General features: G+C 43.7%; 1 protein-coding gene across 1 annotated transcript in view; it reads right to left on the bottom strand.

Moving 5' to 3' along the window:
* The window catches only part of LOC306888537 (voltage-gated potassium channel subunit beta-2-like), a gene marked incomplete at its 5' end in the record, with an annotated part of 204,950 nt that overhangs the window by 24,139 nt on the left and 157,078 nt on the right, over window positions 1–23,733 (bottom strand). Inside the window, 3 exons of the mRNA XM_079446899.1 lie at window positions 3,077–3,163; window positions 15,191–15,234; window positions 15,708–15,752. Of these exons, the coding sequence (XP_079303025.1) occupies window positions 3,077–3,163; window positions 15,191–15,234; window positions 15,708–15,752 (176 nt within the window). The remainder of the gene's footprint in view (window positions 1–3,076; window positions 3,164–15,190; window positions 15,235–15,707; window positions 15,753–23,733) is intronic.

The raw sequence follows: 23,733 nt of genomic DNA, 5'->3' as shown, positions 1-23,733 counted from the left end.
AAGATTTCAGATTCCAGCCAGTCAGTTCTTCCTAGGCACCAAACACTGGCTCGTGAGCAGACCGCTCCACTGCAACTACATGCTACGTGTACTTTCAAGACTAGGAGTTTGTTTTCATTCCAGGTAATGTGTGTAAATGTTTAGAGTTTTTATCACAATCATAATGTGCTTTATTGTTCTCCGTGGCATCTACGCTAATATTATTTTGTTTCATTCTTATTCAAAGGTCACCATAGCCACCCAGATCCAGTCTGTATCCAGATCAGATGGTGGATCAGCACCTGTAGACGACCTCTACAGCCCTGAATGTCAGCGGAGACCATTTAAGCTAGATGAGCTCCAGAGACTTCCCCTCCGAAGACCTCTTTGGCCATCGGGACAAGACCACGAGAACCAGACAAGTCCTCTGCTCAATCTGACCTGTGTTGCAGCCTAGAATTAAACCACGCCATGCTGGTTTCATCTGGCCAGAAGAGAACTGCCCCCCGACTGAGCCTGGTTTCTCCCAAGGTTTTCTACCCAATTTCTGTCACCGATGGAGTTTGGGGTGCTTGCTGCTGTCACTTTTGGCTTGCTTATTTGGGGACGCTTGGCTGATTGCACAGACATTATTGGAAGAGAGCTGAACTGGATGATGTCAACACTGAATCACCAATGAACTGGCTTTAACTGGAAAAATGACTCTTGCATTACTGACAAACTATTTTCCTGTTTGACTCCGTAAAGCTGCTTTGACACAATCAGTATTGTATAAATAAAGGTGACTTGATTTTATATACTGTAACACCTGGTTAATTTTTTTTGGGACTTCTGCCTCATTTTAAAGTATTTATTTATTGCATCCTTGTTTGGAATTTGCTTTGTGAGCTCATTAACAATGATTACATACATAATACAGACAGATACATAAATCCAGCCAGTGTTGAGAAGGTTACTTTGAAAATGTAATAGGTTACAGATTACAAGTTACCCTACTTAAAGTGTAATAAGTAGTGTAGCTTTTAAAATTAAAGTAATGTAACTGATTACTTTTTGAAATTTCAGTGTTTTCAACTGGTAATAATTTTTAAACATGTAAACCAGGCAGGGTTAACCTTACAGTAGTACTGAACACTGATTACTGTCAGACTTTCAAAATCCTTGATCACTTGAATTAAGATTGGAGGCAAAAGAGGAGAATAAGACTCTTGATTTTCTCCAAACATCAGAGCCATTGAGGACACAGTGGATTAGCCTTTGATTTTGATGGTAATGCGCCAACGAATACACCTTCGTTTGTCTGCACAAATCCTTTTACTCCTTTGCTTTCTGAATGAGGGACAATTCAAGGCAGGTTTTGTTTAAAACTCAAGCATGAATCAGTACCCATTGTTCATGATCCACATGCACTTCCAGAAGTAGTAAGTCTCACACTTTATATATATTTTTTAATGATTATTTGCTAATCACCTTTGCTCTTCCACGGAAGAGAGGGGTGGGGTGAGCAGAACTCATCATGTAAAGAGATATGCACCAAAATGAGTCGCTGCGAATGGAGCTGTTTTTGACAAGGTTGTTTTACACAACCACTCAGGCCATTTCAAAAAGACCCTAAATCATACCAACTTGTGGAAAATGGGCATCCAATATCCCCTTTGAAGCACAGCCACCACAAAATCAGACTTACTTTGAGATCATTCTGACTCAGAATTTCTGAGGTTAAATACATATTTAAAATCATAACAAGAAATAACAGTTAATCTTAAAAAATAAAGCATTTATAAAAACCCATATACGAAATAAAGAGTTATCAAATAAGCATGTCATAAAATCCTGAAATATTGGTGTTTCATATTTTAGAGCACTCACTGCAATTTATGAAAGAAATCAATTAAATCTGTATGTGGGAGTGTGTGTGTGTGTGTGTGAAAAAATAAAAAATAAAAATCAGATGTAACCCCCTTAGTAATCCTTAACATTTTCATAAGTGACTGTAATTTAATTACACATTTGTTTTCTCAGTAACTGTAACTGATTACAGTTTTAGTTTGTAATTAAATTACGTAATTCCATTACATGTAACTAGTTACTCCCCAACACTGAATCCAACTATACATATATGTCCTATCAATTATAAGGAGGGAAATGCAGATGCATAGATACCAGAGGAATTAAGAGTATGAACAATCCTACAATAAGTGCTGTTCAGAAAACGTGTAGACTTAGTTTTAATTGCTCTAAGGCGTCTGCCCGAAGGAAGAGGCGTAAAGAGGTGTCTGGCTGGATGAAAGGGGTCTTTCAGGATTGATAAACCTGAGACATACGTGAGACATAAATAGTGGGAAGATCACAACCAATAATTTTTGAAGCAACCCGAGTGATATTACAAATCTGACTTCTCTGCTGTACTATAGAGCTACCAAACCATACTATAAGTGAGAAAGTCAGCACGCTTTTGTTGACAGCTCTATACAAATGTAACATACCGACTTTAGATACACCAAACTTTTTGAGCTGTCTTAAAAAAAAGCCTTTGATGGGATTTTTTTATAATGCCTCTTAAGTTGTCGTCCCACTTTAATGTTGTAGAGATGGTAGTCCCAAACTAATTGTGAACACTAGTAATATTTGTAAATGTTTGTTTGCTAACATTTTGTTTAGCTTGTTTAGTTTTTCTTATTTTAGTCTTTCTTTTCTTAGTTCATTAAGCAAAATTTAAACTAATGTTTGTCAACTGGAGCTTTAAAGGGATAGTTCACCCAAAAATAAATATTTGCTGTTAATTTACTGACCCTTAGGCCATCCAAGATGTAGGTGACTTTTTTTTCTTTATTCCTGTATGTTTAGTCTGTATGAAAAATATTATAAATGGAGATTGTTATTAAATAACATAGAATAATAAATAAGTTTAATTCTAGTTTTTTTATATCAGTAAGCCTCAAGTGATATGTCAGTAAATATGTTAATAGATTTGAACTATACCACTTACTTAGTATGAAATAAATGTATTTTAAATATATAACTTTTTTACTAAGGCAACCCCAAAATCTTTTTTAACTTTTGATCTGGCTACCCTCATTTTAATGACCAAACTTACCCTCCATTGGTGTGTTGCTATCAGGCCGGTTGGCGAAGACCACATCTACATATTCCAGCTGCATCCTCTGCAAGGAGCCCTTAAGACCTGAAAGACCAAATATATATTGTGAGTCAGTCTGGGTATTTGTTTGTCTTCCCTTTCAAAAAATAAATCTGTTAGTGTTTATCTTTCAGTGTAGCATCATTAGTACAAGAGGGAAAGGTTAGTGCTAATTAAAAAGTTGCATGCTCTGACAGATAACAGTTTGTTGAGGTGTCTTCATATCATGAAGAATTTTAAGCCCTCATAACATCAGGAAAAACCTTCCCCACTTAATGAAGCTCCGCAGATGAGGGACAGCCAGCTGCGTGAGTCTGGTGGACTCTGTAGTAATCAAGTTCGTCCTGTACAGGGCCCTAGGGTTCGTTCATTCTTCGTGTCTCTGTCTTTAATTCGGCAGAGTGCTGGATTGATCGTCAAGCATAATGAAGACTGTTTGGGACTGGATTCCCTCCTGTGTCCACCTCTAGAGGTTCACTCTGACAGGGTCAGCATCTTGAGGTCAGATGAGGCTTTACAGTCAAGAAACGATTGTGGCTGTCAGCAGTTTGAGACACAGTGAACCAAAGAGAGATATGTGATTGATCAATTATATAGTGCAATGTAGCACAACAAATACAGCATAACTGACAACATCTTTCCCATGATACACCAGTGTAGATGTATTCTGTTTGTTTCAACACAACTAAACTATTGCTCTATGTCTTCTTTCTCTAAATGTGCATGTGTTACTTGTATTATCAATTAAAGAAAAATAAATCTACAATATCATTCAAAGGTTTGGAGTCTGTTGGGTTTTTAATGTTTTTGAAGGTCTGTTTCTATTTTAATATATCATTGTAATAATGTAATTTATTCCTGTAATGGCAAAGCTTTCAGCAACCATTACCCCAGTTTTCATGTCACATGATCCTTCAGAAATTATTCTAATATGCTGAATTGGTGCTCAAGATATATATATTATTGTTATCAATGCTGCTTTAATTTTTTTGTAATAAATTTCAGTATTATTTGATGAATATAAAGTTCAAACAGTATTTACCTGAAAAAGAAATCTTTAGAAATCTTTTTCTTTAAATGAACCCTTAAAGAAATGAAGTAGTAATACCTTTAAAATATGTCTTTATGACCTCAAACTTTTGAACTCTAGCTTAAGTACACAAAGCAACTACTTTTTACATTTGCATCAATGACAAATAACAGTATTCAAGATAAAGAGTTGGGAAAAAAATCTTTAAAAACTTTAGTTTAAATTCTTAGAAATGTTCTCTTCGAAATGAACTCAGGTACAGTACATATGGTTTTGAAAACGATTTTCGACAAAAGTATACACTTATAAATGACTCTAAAAATGCCACACGGTGTGAATATTATGTAAAAATAACATTTTCCTCACACCTTGAAAACGTGTACAAATATTAATAATTATCATTAAAAAGGTGTTAAATATATTTTTCAAGGTAGAAGTTTTTTTAAACATGTTTTAGCCTACTTAATGTCAATTATTTTATTAAATAAATTATACATATACTGACTTCCTCTGTGATGAAGATGAGTATGTATGAACTGCATTTTTAGTAACTTAACTGTCATCCTCTGACATAAGTTCACATGGTTGTGGGGAAGGGCTGTCATTTAATTTCACAGGGCCACACGCACAATATCTGTATATTTATAAAATATTTAACAATATCTCTACATACCGAGAGACAGACTGTGTGTCTAAACCTACATCATGTGCCAAAAATGTGTCTCAAAGTCCCAGTCCATCCGTATCTGCATGGATATGTGTGTCTGCTTTGCAGCCTGACCAGACCAATGACTGAATCAAATCCAGTGATGTGAATATAATACGGCTGGCTTGTTCACAGACATGCTCCAAATGCAGGGAGCTGCAGGTGGGCGAGAGCCGTGTGTATGCTGAGCTCTGTGTTTGTAAAATAGGTGTCTGGCCCCAAACTTGCTGGCATGGAAGAAAAATAAGGGCCAGTGCGGAACAGCACACACAACCAATCATTCATCCTCCCTGTAACCCTGAATATATAGGCCAGGGGTTGGAATTATTTTCACACCAAATGTAACTCTGACCCAACTGATATCATCTACTGTATGCATTAGAACATAACTAGTTTTTCAAGCAAGCAGTTCACCCACAAATAAAAGGGTCTCATTCAGTGTTAATTTTGGCAGGCATTTCTGATTTAGTCTTAGTGTTTATCTTGAGACGAAAATGCATAATAGTCTTAGTCACATTTTAGTCATTTGAGTCTTTCATAGTTTTAGTCTAGTTTTAGTCGACAAAAAGTCATTGCATTTTTGTCAACTTTTAGTCATTACTTTTAGTCAAACTGCAGTTACCAACATTTATTTTGGTAGCTATTTTATATGTAGTATTCAAACAAAAATAGTCATACATTTTTCTCTCTTTAGAACAAATCAAGCAGCGTCCCTGCCTAGAATCTGTATATCTAACATCACAGACATTCAAAAAGACAAACTAGGAACTTGACCTCTCAACAGTTATTATAGTGTTAGGGGCACAAAATCCTGAAAACAGAATTGGTGAAAAACTGTTTAACGGTTTAACTCCACTATTAAGTACTACATAGTCCAGAGTCTTTGTAATGTGTTTCAGCAATACATTTGTAATGTGTTTAGAAACAATTCCCAGAATTCTCTTTACATGGACTTTAAAGGGATAGTTCACCCAAAAATGAAAATTCTGTCATTAACTACTCAACCTCATGTTGTTACAAATCTGTAAGACATTCGTTTATCTTCAGAACACAAATTAAGATATTTTTGATGAATTCCGAGAGCTCTCGGAGCCTCCCATAAACAGCAAGGATCATAACATGATCAAGGTCAAGAAATGTAGTAAGGATATCGTTAAAATAATCCATGCGACATCAGTGGTTTTACGAAGCTACGAGAATAAAATAATGACTTTATTCAACAATTTGTCTCCTCCGCGTCACCCTGGTGCCATTTCGGGGAGTATCACATCTGTAAACAACGTATGCAATATATGTACGCGGATACGTTGTTTACACCTTGATCTGAATGTAAACAATGTATCCGCATGCAAACAATGCATACATTGTTTACGTATGTGATATTCTCCAAAATGGTGCTAGGTAGGAGGAGACGAATTGTTGAATAAAGTCATTTTTGTTCTACGTTTCTGAGCCTTGATCGTGTTAAGGCCGGGACACCAAGCCGACTTCAAAGAACTAGCGGCGACGAAAGCCGATGGTGTTGTCGCCTCGCGTCGGATCAAAAATCTGCGCTCGAACACGCTGCACAGACTACAGCCGACTGAAAACGTCTCGGTTACTGATGTAACCCTCGTTCCCTGAAGGAGGGAACGGGAGACGTAACGTCGACGTGACGAGGTAATTGGGATCACTTCAGAGAGCCCTATCAACTTCGAGTATCTACAGAACAAGCCAATGAACGTTGGCGTGCGTGAACGCGTCACGCGCCCCCGCCCCGCCACGCTGGTATAAACAGGAAGCGGGTGCACGCAAACATTGTTTTTCGCTGAGGAGCCGAGATTTGTGACGGCCATGCAGCGATGGTCAGCAACAGTGGCGACGAGACGTTACGTCTCCCGTTCCCTCCTTCAGGGAACGAGGGTAACATCAGTAACCGATATGTTCCCTTTCAGTCGCTCACGTTCAACGTAACGTCGACGTGACGACGTAATTGGGATCCCATGGAAAACGCCACGGTTGCTGCCACTTCCAGCGCCCTACGCAAGACTCTCAGCCCCCCAACTGCTGGGGCGGAAGACCTGCATAGAGGGAGTTCAACTGCTGTTCCATTACACCCCACACAGTGAACTCTTAATAACACTGGGAAAGCGTACCTTTCCAGGGGAAAGGACGCTGCGGAGCCACATCATGCCCGAAGGGAGGTAACATGTGGAGAATACACATATGGACTGGCCGAGGGGGCAGTGCAACATATGGAATGTCACTGGGGTGGCTCCACCCGACAGGAAGAATACACATATGGGATCGCCGCAGGGAACGCACATATGGAACCCAGCCTAGCACAAGTTACACAAGCATACGAGCACTAGGCCTGGCGTCGGACGCTCCGCAACGTCCGACTGCCGAAGGGGTGCGGAGGAACTCACAGGGTTCGCCAAGTGGGGAACTCGACTGGAGTAAAAAGCGCACGTATCCGTTCCTAGGAAGGGAGTGGCGCAGCAAGCTGACACTAAAGCGGGAGCTTCGGTGTTACCGGCTAGAAGAAGCGAGCACACAGGAAGAAACCGGCTCAACACGTAAGCTATAAAACCTAGCGAACGTGTTATGTGTCGCCCAGCCCGCAGCTCTACAGATGTCTGTCAGCGAGGCGCCATGTGCCAGCGCCCAGGAAGGAGCGACACCCCTAGTGGAGTGGGCTTTCAACCCAGGCGGGCAGGGCACGCCTTGGACTTCGTAAGCCAAGGCGATGGCATCCACTATCCAGTGGGCCATCGTCTGCTTGGAGACAGCCTTCCCTTTCTGCTGACCTCCGTAACAGACGAAGAGCTGATCTGAGGTCCTGAGGCTTTGCGTTCTGTCCACGTACAGACGCAGAGCGCGAACGGGACAGAGAAAAGCCAGGTCTGGGTCTGCCTCCTCCGAAGGCAGCGCTTGCAGGTTCACTACCTGGTCCCGGAAGGGAGTGGTAGGAACCTTGGGCACGTATCCGGGCCGGGGTCTCAGGATGACGTGAGAGTTACCCGGGCCAAATTCTAGGCAGGATTCGTCGACCGAAAATGCATTCAGGTCCCCTACCCTCTTGATAGAGGCCAATGCAACCAGGAGTACTGTCTTACAGGACAGAATTTTTAACTCAGCTGATTGCAGAGGCTCAAAGGGTGGTCTCTGAAGTGCCGAAAGGACCAGAGACAAATCCCAAGAGGGTATAGCGAGTGGGCGAGGAAGATTCAGTCTCCTCGCTCCCCTCAGGAACCTGACGATCTGGTCGTGCTTCCCCAAATACTTACCATCAACAGCATCGTGATGTACGGCAATAGCGGCAACATACACTTTAAGGGTGGAGGGAGACAGCCTTCGCTCCAGCCCATCTTGTAGGAAGGAAAGCACGGCTCTGATCGAGCAAGATCGGGGGTGAGAGGAGCACCAGTCAACGAACAGGTTCCACTTCAACGCATAGAGGCGCCTCGTAGAGGCTGCTCTAGCGGACGTGATGGTGTCAACTACCGCAATGGGTAGGTCACCTAGAACCTCCGCGTCCCGTCCAGGGACCAGACATGGAGTTTCCAGAGGTCTGGGCGCGGGTGCCATAGGGTGCCCGGTCTCTGAGAGAGCAGGTCTTCTCTCAGAGGAATGGGCCAGGGAGGGGCTGTCGCGAGGAGCACTAGTTCCGGGAACCAGGTCCGGTTGGGCCAATACGGCGCAACTAGCAAGACCTGCTCCTCGTCTTCCCTGACTTTGCACAAGGCCTGTGCAAGAAGGCTCACTGGGGGAAACGCATACTTGCGTAGGCCCCGGGGCCAGCTGTGTGCCAGAGCATCCGTGCCGAGGGTCCCCTCGGTCAGAGAATAGAACAACTGGCAATGAGACGTGTCCGGGGCGGCAAACAGATCTACCTGTGCGGTCCCGAAGCGCTTGAAAATCAGCGCTTGTTCCAAAATTGTTCCAGGGGAACACCTGCCCGCAGGAACGAAGGGTCCGACCACAAGCTGAGAGTTTGGCGACAGTGCGGAGTCACTTGAACCCGGCACGAGCCGCTCTGCTACGCCCATCTCGGGACTCGATCGTGGAGCCAGTGTTGGAGCGGCCTCATATGAAGCAATCCGAGAGGCGTAACCGCGGCTACAGATGCCATATGCCCCAGGAGCCTCTGAAAAAGTTTCAGTGGTGCCGCTGTTCTGCGTCTGAGCGTGCTCACGCAGTTCAACACTGACTGGACACGGGCCTCGGTGAGGCGTGCTGTCATGTTGATCGAGTCCAACTCCATACCGAGAAAAGAGATCCTCTGCCCGGGGGTGAGTTTGCTCTTTTCCCAGTTGACCCGAAGCCCTAGGTGGCTGAGGTGACTGAGCACCATGTCCCTGTGTTCGCACAACTGCTCTCTCGACTGGGCTAGAATAAGCCAGTCGTCGAGGTAGTTGAGGATGCGAACACCATGCTCGCACATGGGAGCAATGGCCGCCTCCGCGACTTTCGTGAAGACGCGGGGCAACAGGGCCAGCCCGAAGGGTAAGACCTTGTACTGATATGCCCGTCCCTCGAACGCAAAGCGAAGAAACGGTCTGTGTCGAAGGAGAATCGAGACATGAAAGTACGCGTCCTTCAGGTCGATCGCTGCAAACCAATCTTGGGGACGGATGCATTTGAAAATGCGTTTCTGCATAAGCATCTTGAACGGTAGCCTGTGAAGGGACCGGTTCAGGACGCGCAGGTCCAAGATTGGCCGTAACCCACCACCTTTCTTGGGTACAATGAAGTACGGGCTGTAGAAGCCGGTCTTCATATCGGCTGGAGGGACCGGCTCGATCGCGTCCTTCGCCAGTAGGACTGCGATCTCTGCCCTGAGCACAGGGGCATTGTCCTCCAGAACACGGGTGAACAGAATGCCCTTGAAAGCCGGGGGGCGCCGGGCGAACTGAATCGCATAGCCGAGTCTGATGGTACGGATGAGCCAGCGAGACGGGCTGGGAAGTGTTAACCAGGCTCCCAGAGACTGAGCAAGCGGGACCAAGGGCACCACAGACGTACCCGGGGTGGGGCAGCGCGGCGGAATGCAGGGACCCGACTCGGACGGCACAGCGGCCCGAAGTGGGGTCTGAGTGTGTGGTGCAGCACATACCTGCTTCCGTTGAAGGGCAGAGTGAGTGTGCGGAGGCGTCAGTGCGTCCAGGACACAGCCACTGCTGCCTGCTGGCGATGAGAGAGGGGCTCGGGAGTGACAAGGCATGGCGGCGTCGTCGACTGCCAAGCGCGCCCTCTTGGGGCCCAGAGGTTTCAGAAATTGCTCTTTCTTTGAAAATGTGGGTACAAAAAGTGGCGGAACAAAAAGAAAAGGAAACAAAAGATTCTCCACCCGGCCCTCCACCGGGGGAAGGAGTGGCGCCTTCGCCATCTCCTGAAGAGCAACTTGATCCACCTCTGGGCCGCCCGTCTCAGGGTCGTTTGCACCGTCGCTAGCCTCCTGGCTTGGCAGCGGCCTGGACGGGCGGGGTCGGCTTTCTACGGCTTGCTCCGCGCTGAGGCCTGGATGGTTGCTGCTGCTGGGGCTTAGTGGGAGCGGAGGACGACGAGTAGACGGAGGATCTGCGGCTGGCGGACGGGTGGGAGCAGCAGCGGTCCGCCGGGGCAGGATGTGCCGGATGGCCTCCGTCTGCTTCTGTGCGGCCGAGAACTGCTGGGCAAAGCTTTCGACCGCGTCGCCGAACAACCCAACCTGGGAAAGAGGGGGATCCAGGAACCGATATTTATCGGTGTCCCTCATATCCGCCAGGTTGAGCCAAAGGTGGCGCTCCTGGACCACCAAGGTGGACATCGCCTGACCGACTGAACGTGCGGTTTCCTTCGTCGCCCGGCGGGCGAGGTCGGTTGCCACACGGAGCTCCCGAAGGAGCTCTGGGTCAGAACCACCCTCGTTCATGTCCATGAACGCCTGGGCCTGGTGGACCTGCAAGAGTGCCATGGCATGGAGGGCGGAAGCAGCCTGTCCACAGGCCTTGTAAGCCCTCACCGTTAGACCGGACGAGAACCTACAGGCCTTGGACGGGAGGCGTGGATTACCCCGCCAAGAGGAAGCGGACGCCGGACACAGTTGCATCGCGACGGCCCGCTCCACTGGGGGGATATCCACATACCCCTTAGCTGCCCCGCCGTCGAGGGTGGCGAGGGGGGAGGAGCCACTAGAACGGCTTCGGCACTATACGGTGCCTTCCACGTCCTAGAAAGCTCCTTATGCACTTCCGGAAAGAAAGGTACTGGGGCGGCGCACTGAGAACCAGAACGTGGTGGAGGGTTCCACGCAAGCCCAACCCTCTCGGCGGCCCGGGAAAGCATAGCCGCCCATTCTGGATCAGTCTCGGACAACGCCACACCCCCCGAGGGGGGTAACGCAGCTGAGTCGTCATCTCCAGAGGACTGAAGCTCCCCCTCCGATGCTGCGATCGACATCTGGTCGTCAGGAGGAGCCCCAAAGGAAACGACTGGTCGTTCCGGAGAAGGACCAAGACGTTCGCTAAGGGACTCCAATGGCAGCAGCGCTTGTGAGGCGTGAGGGGCCCGCGGAGGTTGACTCGACGGGGAAGCCCTCACGGTAATCCTCAGATCACCCTGGTCATGCACTGAAGTAGGTCTATTCTGCGGGGCAGAATAAACACTAGATCGGGGCATAGGCGAGGGGACTGCACCTCCCTTGAGGTAAGCGAGTCTCGATCTAAGCGCTGAGATAGTCATATTCCCGCAATGGGAACACGAACTATCCACAAAAGCTGCCTCAGCGTGTTGAAGGCCCAAACATGAGAGGCAACTACTGTGGCCATCTGCTGGCGCCAGGGAACGATGGCATCCAGAAACGCACAAGCGGAATGACATCTTGAAAAAGACGCAGGGTCACGCTTGTGTTGCTCTTTTAGTGAAAACAAAAAAATAGAAAAATAACTCTCTCAGTGCTGAGGCACCCAGGGGTAGCCGCGGTGTGAATGAACACACGGGGAAACGCCCACTGAACCGACACACACACACACAGACACAGAACAATAGTGCTGTGAAAACAGCAGTTGTGAGCTGCAATGCTCGTGGCCACCGCTGATCGCGCCGTCACACCAACACAAGGAGAGTCCTCTTCTTGTTCTCAAAGGCAGTCTTTTCCTGTAGAGTTCGGAAGTGAAAGCAAAAGCTCGGCTCCGAAGTGAAAGACAATGTGTGCGTGCGCCCGCTTCCTGTTTATACCCGCGCGGCGGGGCGGGGACGCGTGACGCGTTCACGCACGCCAACGTTCATTGGCTTGTTCTGTAGATACTCGAAGTTGATAGGGCTCTCTGAAGTGATCCCAATTACGTTGTCACGTCGACGTTATGTTGAACGTGAGCGACTGAAAGGGAACTAACACGTGTGTTCTGCGCATGCGTGAGAGGAATTTACTGTCTATATCAGCAGCTATCAATAGTATTTGTCATTCAAAAGGAGAAACCGAAACAAAGATATACGAGATAAACGCAGATATACGAAGCGTAAACAAATCAGCGCTTGCTTACCATTTGGAATATCAGTAATAACTTTAATCATTTTAAGTGGCTCATGTTGTTATGAAAACATTCGTGTATTAGAATGATTGGGAAAGATCGTGTAACATTTAAACAGCCCTTCTGTCTGTACCACCTTCATTTACGTGTTTGTTTTCATCACCTTCGCTGTAATTCTCGGGCACTGACACGTTCACTAAACTCAGGGCCGGCCCAAGCCTTTATGGGGCCCTAAGCAGAATTTTATTTGGGGGCCCCTTGGTGCCGCCAATATGACTGGTTATTGTCAAAGCTTGATTATTCACACACTATAAATCTAACACACCCATTATCAGTGTTTGTTGTAGCTGTGTTGCTTAGGGGGCAGTTGTGGCCTAATGGATAGAGAGTTGGCCTTATAACCTGAAGGTCGTGGGTTTGAGTCTCGGGTCCAGCAGGGATTGTAGGGGGTGAGAGTGAATACTCAACACTCTCTCCACCTTCAATACCACGACTGAGGTGAGACCCTTGAGCAAGGCACCGGACCCCCAACTGCTCCCCGGGCGCCGCAGCATTGGCTGCCCACTGCTCTGGGTGTATGTTCACAACTGTGTGTGCACGTTGGATGGGTTAAATGCAGAGCACAAATTCCGAGTATGGGTCCCCATACTTGGCCACAGACCACTTCCCTTTACTTTTACATCATACTGCATGTTTTTACCCTTCTGTGATTTATAATTGTAATAGTTGCAAACTTACAACAGTGGTCAAGTGTTAATTTTCACTTTAACATTCAAAGTCTTAGGTCAAAGTTTCACAGACAGACTAAACCAGGATTAAGCCAGGATTAAACCATAGTTCAATTAGGACATTTAAGTGATGTTTATAAACATGCCTTAGAAAAAAATCATTACTGGTGTTCATTATAAGACAAAACAAAAGCATTGACATGTTTTAAGATCAGTCAGTGCAAGTTTCTTTCAGTTGAAATAGCTCATATTTACATTTTAGTCTAGGAATAGGCTTAAGTCTTGTCTGTGAACCAAGAAACCGGGGGTAAAGTATTAAGTGGCATACTTAATGTGCTGAAAAGTAGCTAAATAAACCAGCAGACAATGCATTTACAGAACAGAATGTTATTTTAACAACATAAATATTAATCGAAGTTGTACTTTTATTACAAGTCATACTTTTTATAATAAATATTAAACACAACAGAGAACATCTGTAAATATAAAACAACAACTCTTAATTTATATCTAGCTAATTGAGGCATAATGATATTGGAATATAATAGCAAAGACGCAAAATGTAGGCTGAGGTAAATAATGTTAAGATGTTATCCGTTTATGAAACAGAAGCTTATTGTTATTACAAAAATATATACCCAGGAAAGTTATGGCAATTTTTACTGATCTGACCAGGGGTGCATTTCCCAAAAGCAACTATGGTCGCAAGTTCTGTCGTTACAAATAGAGTTCAGTGGAAATAACGACCACAGTTAGCTAACAATGGTTTTGAGAAACGCACCTCTGATTTGTGCCACAAATTTGTGCCATGTGAACCCCCCCCCAAACGCGATCGCTTTGGCTGGCGCTGAGCCTGAGAAAGACGAGCTCAGAAAAAAATTAAAAGAAAGACGCGCTCTGTGCTTTTCATATTTCATAACTGTTCAGTGTTTTCAACCAAATACAGTTTATTTTAGGTTTCAGACATTAAAATACACTTCAGTTAAGTGAAAAAAATACATTTAATTTGTTAAATAGGCTACGCGCTGATTTCTGTGGAAAGCGGCAATAATAATCCTTTCAATTAATGGACGACATGTTTTAGTCCTATCAAATAGTCTACACATTGTGTAGGTTACCATAAAGTATACTCTGTTTTTCTCCCAGCTAACTGACCACTTACTTTCATGTATTTCGGGAGAAATAGGTGAATTTATGTGATGTTAATCCGACGGATCCACACGGCAGCGTCCGGCGCATAGGTTATTATCAACATGCTCATTATTGTGCCTGCATGACACATCGCTATGGAAATAATAAAAATTATATGTATATAATATGTAATTATTTAATAATTCACTTTTGTATAATTACCACTGTCCATTGGCATATATCACGAATATAAGATAAAATAAAATAAACGGTCATTTCATCTAGACTACTCTTGGGGGCCCTCTGGTGGCCACGGGGCCCTAAGCAGCCGCTTTGTTCGCTTATGACTAAATGGCTCTGACTAAACTGAACATCCAATCAGAGTTCTCCCTCTTGCCGATGGTCCCGACGGCCCCGACGCCTATTCAACATGCTGAATCGGGCAAACTGCCGCCGACGTGAGCCAGACGAGAGCAGATGAGTGGAGCACACCAAAAAAAATTTGTGTTCTGAAGATGAACGAAGGTCTTACAAGTTACAAGAGTCATTAATGACAGAATTTTCATTTTTGGGTGAACGATCCCGTTAATTTTCATTTTGCCTTTAAAAGTTTCCTCTACATCTTATAGGTTGAACCATTATTTTGATGTAAGCAAGGCATGCTGAAATGTAACATTACAATTCAAGGTACCTGTTGGAGTCAGATGAAATTCAGTCATGTTCATTTTTGGCTTCATTCTGTGCAATGTATGTTCAGTTACTGATGTCATTAAGCAAGTCATTTCCATCTACATTGTCTTTAGTCCTTCTAACTGTTAGTTCTGCCTACCAGAGCAACACTAACACTTAATCCACCCAATCAATGCCCAGCGAGGAGCCCGAACATGTCACACGCATACAAAACACACACACACACACACACACACACACACAAGCTGTGATCACAGAGTGAGAGTATTTAGAAAGCGAATATGTCCACTTCACCTTCAATAATGTGTTTCCTAGAAAGGCCTCGTTCTGTCTCGGCTCTGTGGCGAAAAAGAGACACACAAAGAGACAGATGTACGTCAGAAAGCAAAATTTCAGACAGAGCTAAATTCAGTCTAGTTCCTTCTGCCAGAGTTTCTTGCTCATCTTTTTTCTTTTTCAAACTGGCCCTTTTGCATGTTCATTTTTTAACTTCGAATAAAACCCTGGCATATTTAAATTCTGATTAGTATTCATGAGAGAGGATTTGTGGGGAAATGGGACATTTTAGTGTTATCAAGCTTCGCAGCTGCACTATTGCTCGCTTACTTCCAGAATACTTATACAGAAAACGCTGGCTCAGCGCTTGACCTAAATGGAGGTTTGTAATTGCATTTATGAAATGTGTGAATCCACAGATGTCTGCGTTAAATGTGCTGCCCTTTAGAGTGTGCAACAGTGTGAGAGTTATGAAATTAAAAGTTGTCATGACATGACGTGACATCCACAATGAGCAAAATGACAGTTTACTCACTTTCCACCCCAATAGAGCTTTGTGGTAATAACCAGACTGGATCGCCTTGAAGAAAGATAGGAGGAGAGAGGAAAAAGTGCGTTAGAATTTGCACATACATTTCCATATTAGCATTAAATCAAACATGTGCAATTATAATCAAACTGTGAGTGTTTGATTATAACTGCAATCAGTTATAATCAAAAGTTTGTGTGTCTGTAGTCAAGCTACAGATTTCGTCAGGTTTTGGGGTCACTTAGATTTTTATTTGTTTATTTTTTTTAAAGAAATTAATACTTTTATTCAGCAAAGACAGACTAAATTGATTTTTTTTATTGAGTGTAAAGATGTATATTATTTTCTGAATTCTGAAAAAAAAAGGTTTGGTTACACTTTATAATAACGTTCAGTTGTAAGTCATTTATAAGTGTTAATGATGAACTAATCATTTACAAAACATGACTGTGTGTTCATAAAGGATTAATAAATTATATGTTAATATTTTTATCTCTGTTTTGTAGATTAAGGTATAAATAATTTACAAGTGATTGGATAATGATGAACTATTCATTTACAAAACATACGTTCACAAATGTTCACAATCTTTAAAATAGCATATCATGAAATAATCAAACAGATCCTTATTAAATGGTTAATAAATTGCTAGTTAATATATTAGGAATCACTTATAAATAATTGAAATGTCAACTTTGTACTATTTTCTCAATAAACCTTAATCATGCCTGTTAATCATGAACAAAAGATTATCAAACTATTAGTAAATGATCTGTATATATTTTATGTTCCGTTAAAGTTGTAAGCTGGTCTGTTAAAAAGCACAAAAATGCAATTATGCTAAAACTAAATGATTTGCTGTCAAGTGAATAAACATGTAAATGACTTGCAGTCAGGGGATTCCAGTGGTTTGTGTTAAACCCTTTCTCTCATCAGCACAGACTTTTGTTCTGTGTGGAGTGTGTGGGATCTAGTGATAATGTGAACCGGTTTTACCCTCCACTGGAGATGCACAGCGTTAAAGGTGAGGTATGCATTTTTTTTTTAAACGCTGTAGAAAACGAGTCGGGCCGAGTACCAAAACAAACTTGTAGGCAGTCAGCAGTAAGTAGTGTGTCTACTCATGATGCAGAGGAGAGAGCGCTCATCAGTGCACATGATGGACATTAGACAAGCCGAGTGATGACAGAATGATGGAGATGGCGGATAAAAAACAAAAGAGGAAAACGTCTGCGGAAAACAAAAGAAGGATTACACCGTGTCTACAACAGACACGGCAGTTGCCCTGTCTACAATCTCTACAATGGACGTGACAAAGCAACCATTGAAAATCATTTGAAATTTGTGTCAGTATGTCATAAATAGAACGCGGCAGCAGTTTACTGTTGGCGCGGCATCCAGTGTAGACAGCATCACTGATTTTAATGAGTTCTATAGTGCGGTGTAGACATGGTGTTACGATAAGGCAAGAAGTAGGACCCGTGTAATATCAGATCAGCTTTCCAGCACTGGAGAGAACTCAAGGAGCGGGAAGGCCTGCGATCGGGCGCCGAGGTTAATTTGTTTCTTCTCAATAGGTGAGTAACATTGGTTTTGCCTTGTTTTACAGAACTAATTGCTGCCGTACGTATGTGTGGGGCGGAGCTATCAAAATAGGGGTGTGTTTGTTTTGGTGATTTCAAATGTCAACATTAGCTACCAGAAATAGCTTACCCCACCTTTAAAATACTGCATGTGTGTCAGAGAAGACATCTGTCTACACCCTCACCAGTCAGCCCTTACATTGCAGTACACACTACAAAGTATTCAAAACCTATTGTGTAAATGCATGAATAAATCATTTACAACACTTTCTGCATCCGCTAATCTAACGTGTAAACTACTCATCAGTTGTAAATGTTTTACTAAGCTTCCGGTTACAGGTTGTGTGTGCGTAAATATATATGCACACACAAACAACCAACCAACCGGAAGGTTTGTAAAACATTTACAACTGATGAGTAGTTTACACGTTAGATTAGCGGATGCAGAAAGTGTTGTAAATGATTTATTCATGCGTTTACACAATAGGTTTTGAATACTTTGTAGTGATGACTAATTTACACTTTAGATTAGGGGATGTAGAAAGCTTTGTAAATTATTTATAATGTTTAATGAGATAATAGTAAAATGGTAACATTTCAATGATTTATAAGTGATTAATAATATATTAACTAGTAACTTAATGTAACTATTAACCATTTACTAAGGATCTGATTATTTCATGATGTTGTTTTTTAAAGATAACTTACGACAGATTTGTAAATCGTTAGAATATTACTTAATCATTTGTGAATGTTTAGTCATGTTTTGTAAATGATTAGTTCATTATCATCTAATTGTAAATTATTTATAACAACCTACAAAACAGATACAAATATTAACATATCACTTATTAATCATTTATGAATGCATAGTCATGTTTTGTAAATGATTAGTTCATCATTAACTAATTACTTGTAAATGACTTGTAAATGAATTAACAAAACATACACAAATTGTTAGCAAATCACTTATTTTTCCAAAAATATTAAGCAGCACAACTGTTTTCAACATTGATCATAATTAGAAATGTTTCTTGATCACCAAAATCAGCATATTCAAATGATTTTTGAAGGATCAGGACACTGAGGACTGGAGTAATTGCTGCTGAAAATTCAGATTTGCAATTACCTGTGCAATAATAATATTGAAATAGAAAAGAGTTCTAACAATATGTTCGCAATATAGCTGTTTTACTGTGTTTTTGATCAAATAAATGTACATATATACATATGGAGGGTAAAACCGGTACATGTATATATGTCACGAATCCTGGCCATGGTCTTCCGTTAACTCGCCACCAGATGTCACTCATTCACCACATTGACTCTCACACTACACAGCACACTGGACTACAGTTCCCACAATGCATTGCACAGATCACAGCTGTCACCATTCACTCATCACACACACCTGATGCTCATTTCACAATCACGCACTCACTATTTAACCTGGGACTTCCTCTTGCTCTGGGCCGAGTATTGTTAGCATTTATCACTAACCTAGCGATAGCAACTTTACAGAGCCATTGTTATAGTCTTGTCTTGCCTTGTTTATCTTGCCGTGTCTGACCCTGCCCGTGTTTCCTGGATTTACCCCTTTGCCTTGCCGTTTGGACTGTGTTCGCTCCCCATTTGGATTATCTCTCTGCCTTGCCCCTTTGGATACTGTTCGCCGATCATCGACCCACGCTTGCTCCACGGATTGCTCTGTCTTGCCCTTGCCATACCTGTTTGCCGATCTCTGACCCTGCCTGTTTTCTGACCATGTTTTGTAATAAAGCTTTGCATATGGATCCGCATGTCTCACGTCTCGTCAGCCCCGTAACAGAATACTCGGCCATAAAAGGATCCAGCGGCTTTTCTAGTGGACACTGGCCAGGTATGGACACTGCACGACTGTTGTTAACCCTCGAGCAGGGTTTGAGACCGCTCGAGGAATACATACAGGAGTTTTTAGATCTTGCTTACTTTTCTGACCTGCCGGACTATGCTCTAATAGATTTTTTTTGCGAGGGCATTAATCAGCCGCTCCGGTCAAAGTTAATCCGCGAGGGTCCCCGTTCATCTCTCAGTCAATTTATGGACTATGCTTTGCTGTGTGTGGGCTCTTCTTTTACTGTGGGCGTCGCGGAGGAACGCGGCACCGCACTCACTCACAAAATGGCGGCAACAACAACACCCCTTCACGTCGTCGCTGTCAAGCCAGAGTCTGCTCACGTCGTCGCTGTCAAGCCAGAGTCTGCTCACGTCGTCGCTGTCAAGCCAGAGTCTGCTCACGTCGTCGCTGTCAAGCCAGAGTCTGCTCACGTCGTCGCTGTCAAGCCAGAGCCACGCCACGCCTCGGCTCCTCCGCCAGAGTCACTTCACGCCCCGGCTCCTCAGCCAGAGTCTCTTCACGTCTCCGCCGAACTGCCAGAGGCTGTTACCACAGATTCAAGGTCAGTCCTTCGAGTTCTGATATCCAGTATGATGGACCCACCACTGATGTCGGTGCGAGTAGCTGGCATTCCCATGGCCTCAACCCTGGCTGTTACAGAGACTGTTCCCCTGACCTCAGTGCTTCCCGTTATGGCGGTTGCCATTTTGAGTGTGTGGGCTGCACACTGTGCTCCTGAGGCCTCTCCTGTCTACGAGTCTGCTCCTGAGGCCTCTTCAGTCCACGAGTCTGCCCCAGAACCTCCAGAGGAGGCGGCGTCCACTGCAGAACCAACAGAGGTGGCAGCTTCCGCTGCAGAACTTCCCGAGGTGGTGGCGCCCACTCCTGAACTCACTGTCTACCCTGTCACGGCCACGGAGGCCGTCCCTGAACTCACTGTCTGCCCTGTTACGGCCACGGAGGCTGTTCCTGAACTCACGGTCTGCCTTGTCACGGCCACGGAGGCCGTTCCTGACCTCATGGTCTGCCCTGTCATGGCCATGGAGGCCGTTCCCGAACTCCCTGTTTACCCTGTCACGGCCATGGAGGCCGTCTGTGAGCTCACGCCCTGTCCTGTCACGGCTAAAGAGGCCGTCTGTGAGCTCTCGCCCTGTCCTGTCACGGCTAAAGAGGCCGTCTGTGAGCTCTCGCCCTGTCCTGTCATGGCTAAAGAGGCCGTCTGTGTACCTTCGCCCTGTCCTGTCACGGCTAAATACGCTGTCTATGAATCCTCGTCCTGCCCTGCCACGCCCTCTGTGATCATGAATGCTCTCCCTGTATTGTCTGTCTCTGCTCTCACTGTGTTGTCTGTCTCTGTTTCCCCCAGATCTCAGACTCTGCCATGGTTTCCTGCCCAGTCTGCTTCCTGGCTAGGGTTTTCTGCTCAGGTCTGGTGGTCCTCTGCCCCGCCGTGGTGGTCTTCTGCCTGAGTCTGTTGGTCGTCTGCCCCGCCGTGGTGGTCTTCTGCTCGGGTCTGGTGGTCGTCTGCTCCGCCATGGTGGTCTTCTGCACAGCACACTGGACTACAGTTCCCACAATGCATTGCACAGATCACAGCTGTCACCATTCACTCATCACACACACCTGATGCTCATTTCACAATCACGCACTCACTATTTAACCTGGGACTTCCTCTTGCTCTGGGCCGAGTATTGTTAGCATTTATCACTAACCTAGCGATAGCAACTTTACAGAGCCATTGTTATAGTCTTGTCTTGCCTTGTTTATCTTGCCGTGTCTGACCCTGCCCGTGTTTCCTGGATTTTCCCCCTTTGCCTTGCCGTTTGGTGTTCGCCAAACGTGTTCGCTCCCCATTTGGATTATTGCTCTCGTCTCTGGATTATCTCTCTGCCTTGCCCCTTTGGATACTGTTCGCCGATCATCGACCCACGCTTGCTCCACGGATTGCTCTGTCTTGCCCTTGCCATACCTGTTTGCCGATCTCTGACCCTGCCTGTTTTCTGACCATGTTTTGTAATAAAGCTTTGCATATGGATCCGCATGTCTCACGTCTCGTCAGCCCCGTAACAATATATAAACAAGAATCCTACATTAAATCCATACTATATTAATTTCATTTGTCTGTAGAATAAAAACAGTACTAATGTATTAATGCAGTTTTGGTGTTACTCCTAATTAAATCTAACTTGAAACAGTAGCATCACTGACATTAAAATTAGTTATAATCATTTTATGAATGTAATTTTTTCAGTTCATCATACAATTTTAAAACAAATCAGTTTGCAGCTTTTATTACTATGTTTTTTTTATTATTATTACTTTGTTTTTATGCCAAAAAATTTCTATGATGGGTTGTGTAGTTTGTAGTTTTGTAGTTTGATTGTAACTGTCATGAATCCGGTCTATGAACTTCCATTCACTCACCACCAGAGGTCACCCGCTCACCACATGGACTCTTGCACTACACTAACTGTTGCACTTCACCCCGGACTACAGTTCCCATCATCCATTGCACTGATGACACACACACAGCTGATTCCAATTAAACATGTTACATAAGCCATGGACTTCCTCCTTCTCACTGCCGAGTATTGTTTAGCGCATATCACTATCCTAGCGATAGCTACTTTACAGAGCCAGTCTAGTTTGCCCAGTCATAGTTTCTAGTCTAGTCTATAGCATTGTGTTCGCTTGTTACCTGATTCTTGCATGTGTATCTTGGATTGCCTTTGCCTTGCTGTTTCGGATTCTGTTCGCCCCTGTCTGGACTGTTTGAGTTTACGGATTACCCCTCTTGTCAAGCCCTCTGGATATCGTTTGCTGATCGAAGACCCACACTTGTCCTAGGATTACTCTTTGTCTTGCCTCTGTTTGCCATTATCTGAATCTTGCCTGTTTAATGACCTCGTCTCTGCATAAAAGCCTTGCAAATGGATCCGCACATCTCCCGTCTCATTCGCCCCAACAGTGACTGTCTAAATGTAACCGACAAAAAAAATTACCAACCCCAAATGGTAGTGAACATGACGTTTTTATGCAAATATCGGAAAGATATAACAAACTCAGACAGATATCGAATGGATTCTATCTATGTTGGCCATTTAGTTGCATGCTTATTGGTCTCAAGACTTCATCAAACAGGAAGCAGACTGTTGAGGCAGAACTGCAGAGATAGTGATGCTGTTGCTCACTGATGACATGTGTAACCTTCGCCTGTAGCTGTTTTGGCAGTAATCTGCAGGTCTCTCAGAGGCGCTCTCATCTGCATTGTAAATGGGTGTAAATGAGCATTCACTGGTGTGAACTCTTATTGTGTCCTACATTCTCGACTCACAAAAACTGAGAGCTGCCCTCTGAATTTTGGCCCTACAAAATAATAATGATTTTAAACAAGAAAGCTTGGGCTGTGAAATTGTACAGATTAGGCCAGATGTCATATTATAAGTGAATTCAATGGCTTTGTGTTTCACACCCATTTGTCACTGTGTAGCAAATGAGCAGCTGGTGTAAAAACACATGAACTTCTCACCATCATCTCCCTAGAGGGAACGAGTTGGTGAAAAAGATGATGAAAGGGAAGAGAATGAAAAAAAAAAGCTAGCGGGGATAAACTGGGTTATGGGGAAAATGGGGAATGGGACAGGAATTAGAATATTGGAGAGAGAGATAGAAAGAATTAACTGGGAAGATATAAAAGATTGAGTAGGAAAGTAAACTGATGAAAGAAGAAGAGAGGGCAAAATAGTCCCTCAGTGTACCGTCTCTGCTCTGTTCCTTAAAACTGATGATCTCAGGGGTCACTTCACCTTTTATGTATATCCATCAAACATTTACAGAAGAGATCCATACAGACGAGCTCTTGAATTTTGATTGGGGGTCATGGTATATTCATGTATGTGCTCTGCAGTGGGATGAGCCAATCTGTCAGCATAACAGCATGATCTGTAATACAGATCTAGGATCTGAGAAGATTGTAAAGCTTATAAAGGTGGCCAGATTAAATTAGTTTGGGGACAGAGTGGATCTGAACCCTACAACTCAGTCTGATGAGGGAGAGAAAAAAGAGAGAGAAAGAGTCCATGGCGATCTTTGGAATAGTATTCTATCATAATTCTTGTGCAATTGGTATACATAGAAACAGTACATCTCTATTCAGATAAATACCTGCTAATTGCACACTATCACTGAAAAGTCTGGAGTCGGATAAATGTTTCAAATGTTTTTGAAAGAAGTTTCTTATGCTCACCAAGGCTGCATCAAAAATACAATAAAACAGTAATAATGTGCAATATCACTGGAATTTAAAATAACTGTTTCCTATTTTAATATATTTTAGGTTGCACTTTATTTTAAGGTGTTCTTTTTACAGTGTAATTATACATTTAAGTACTGAGCAATATGGATTAATTACATGTACTTACTATATGGTTATAGGGTTTTGATTAGGGTTACTTGCATGTAATTATGCACAATGAATTCTTATTGTAATAGTAAGTACATGTAACTTGTGTAACAACGACACTTTAAAAAAGTGTTGCCATATTTTATTAAAAGGGAATTTCATATTTATTAT

The sequence above is a fragment of the Barbus barbus genome, assembly GCF_936440315.1.
Source record: "Barbus barbus genome assembly, chromosome: 22".
Classification (NCBI taxonomy): Eukaryota; Metazoa; Chordata; class Actinopteri; order Cypriniformes; family Cyprinidae; genus Barbus; species Barbus barbus.
The sequence above is the reverse complement of the archived record's forward strand: the minus strand, read 5'-3'. Positions and strand labels throughout refer to the sequence as shown.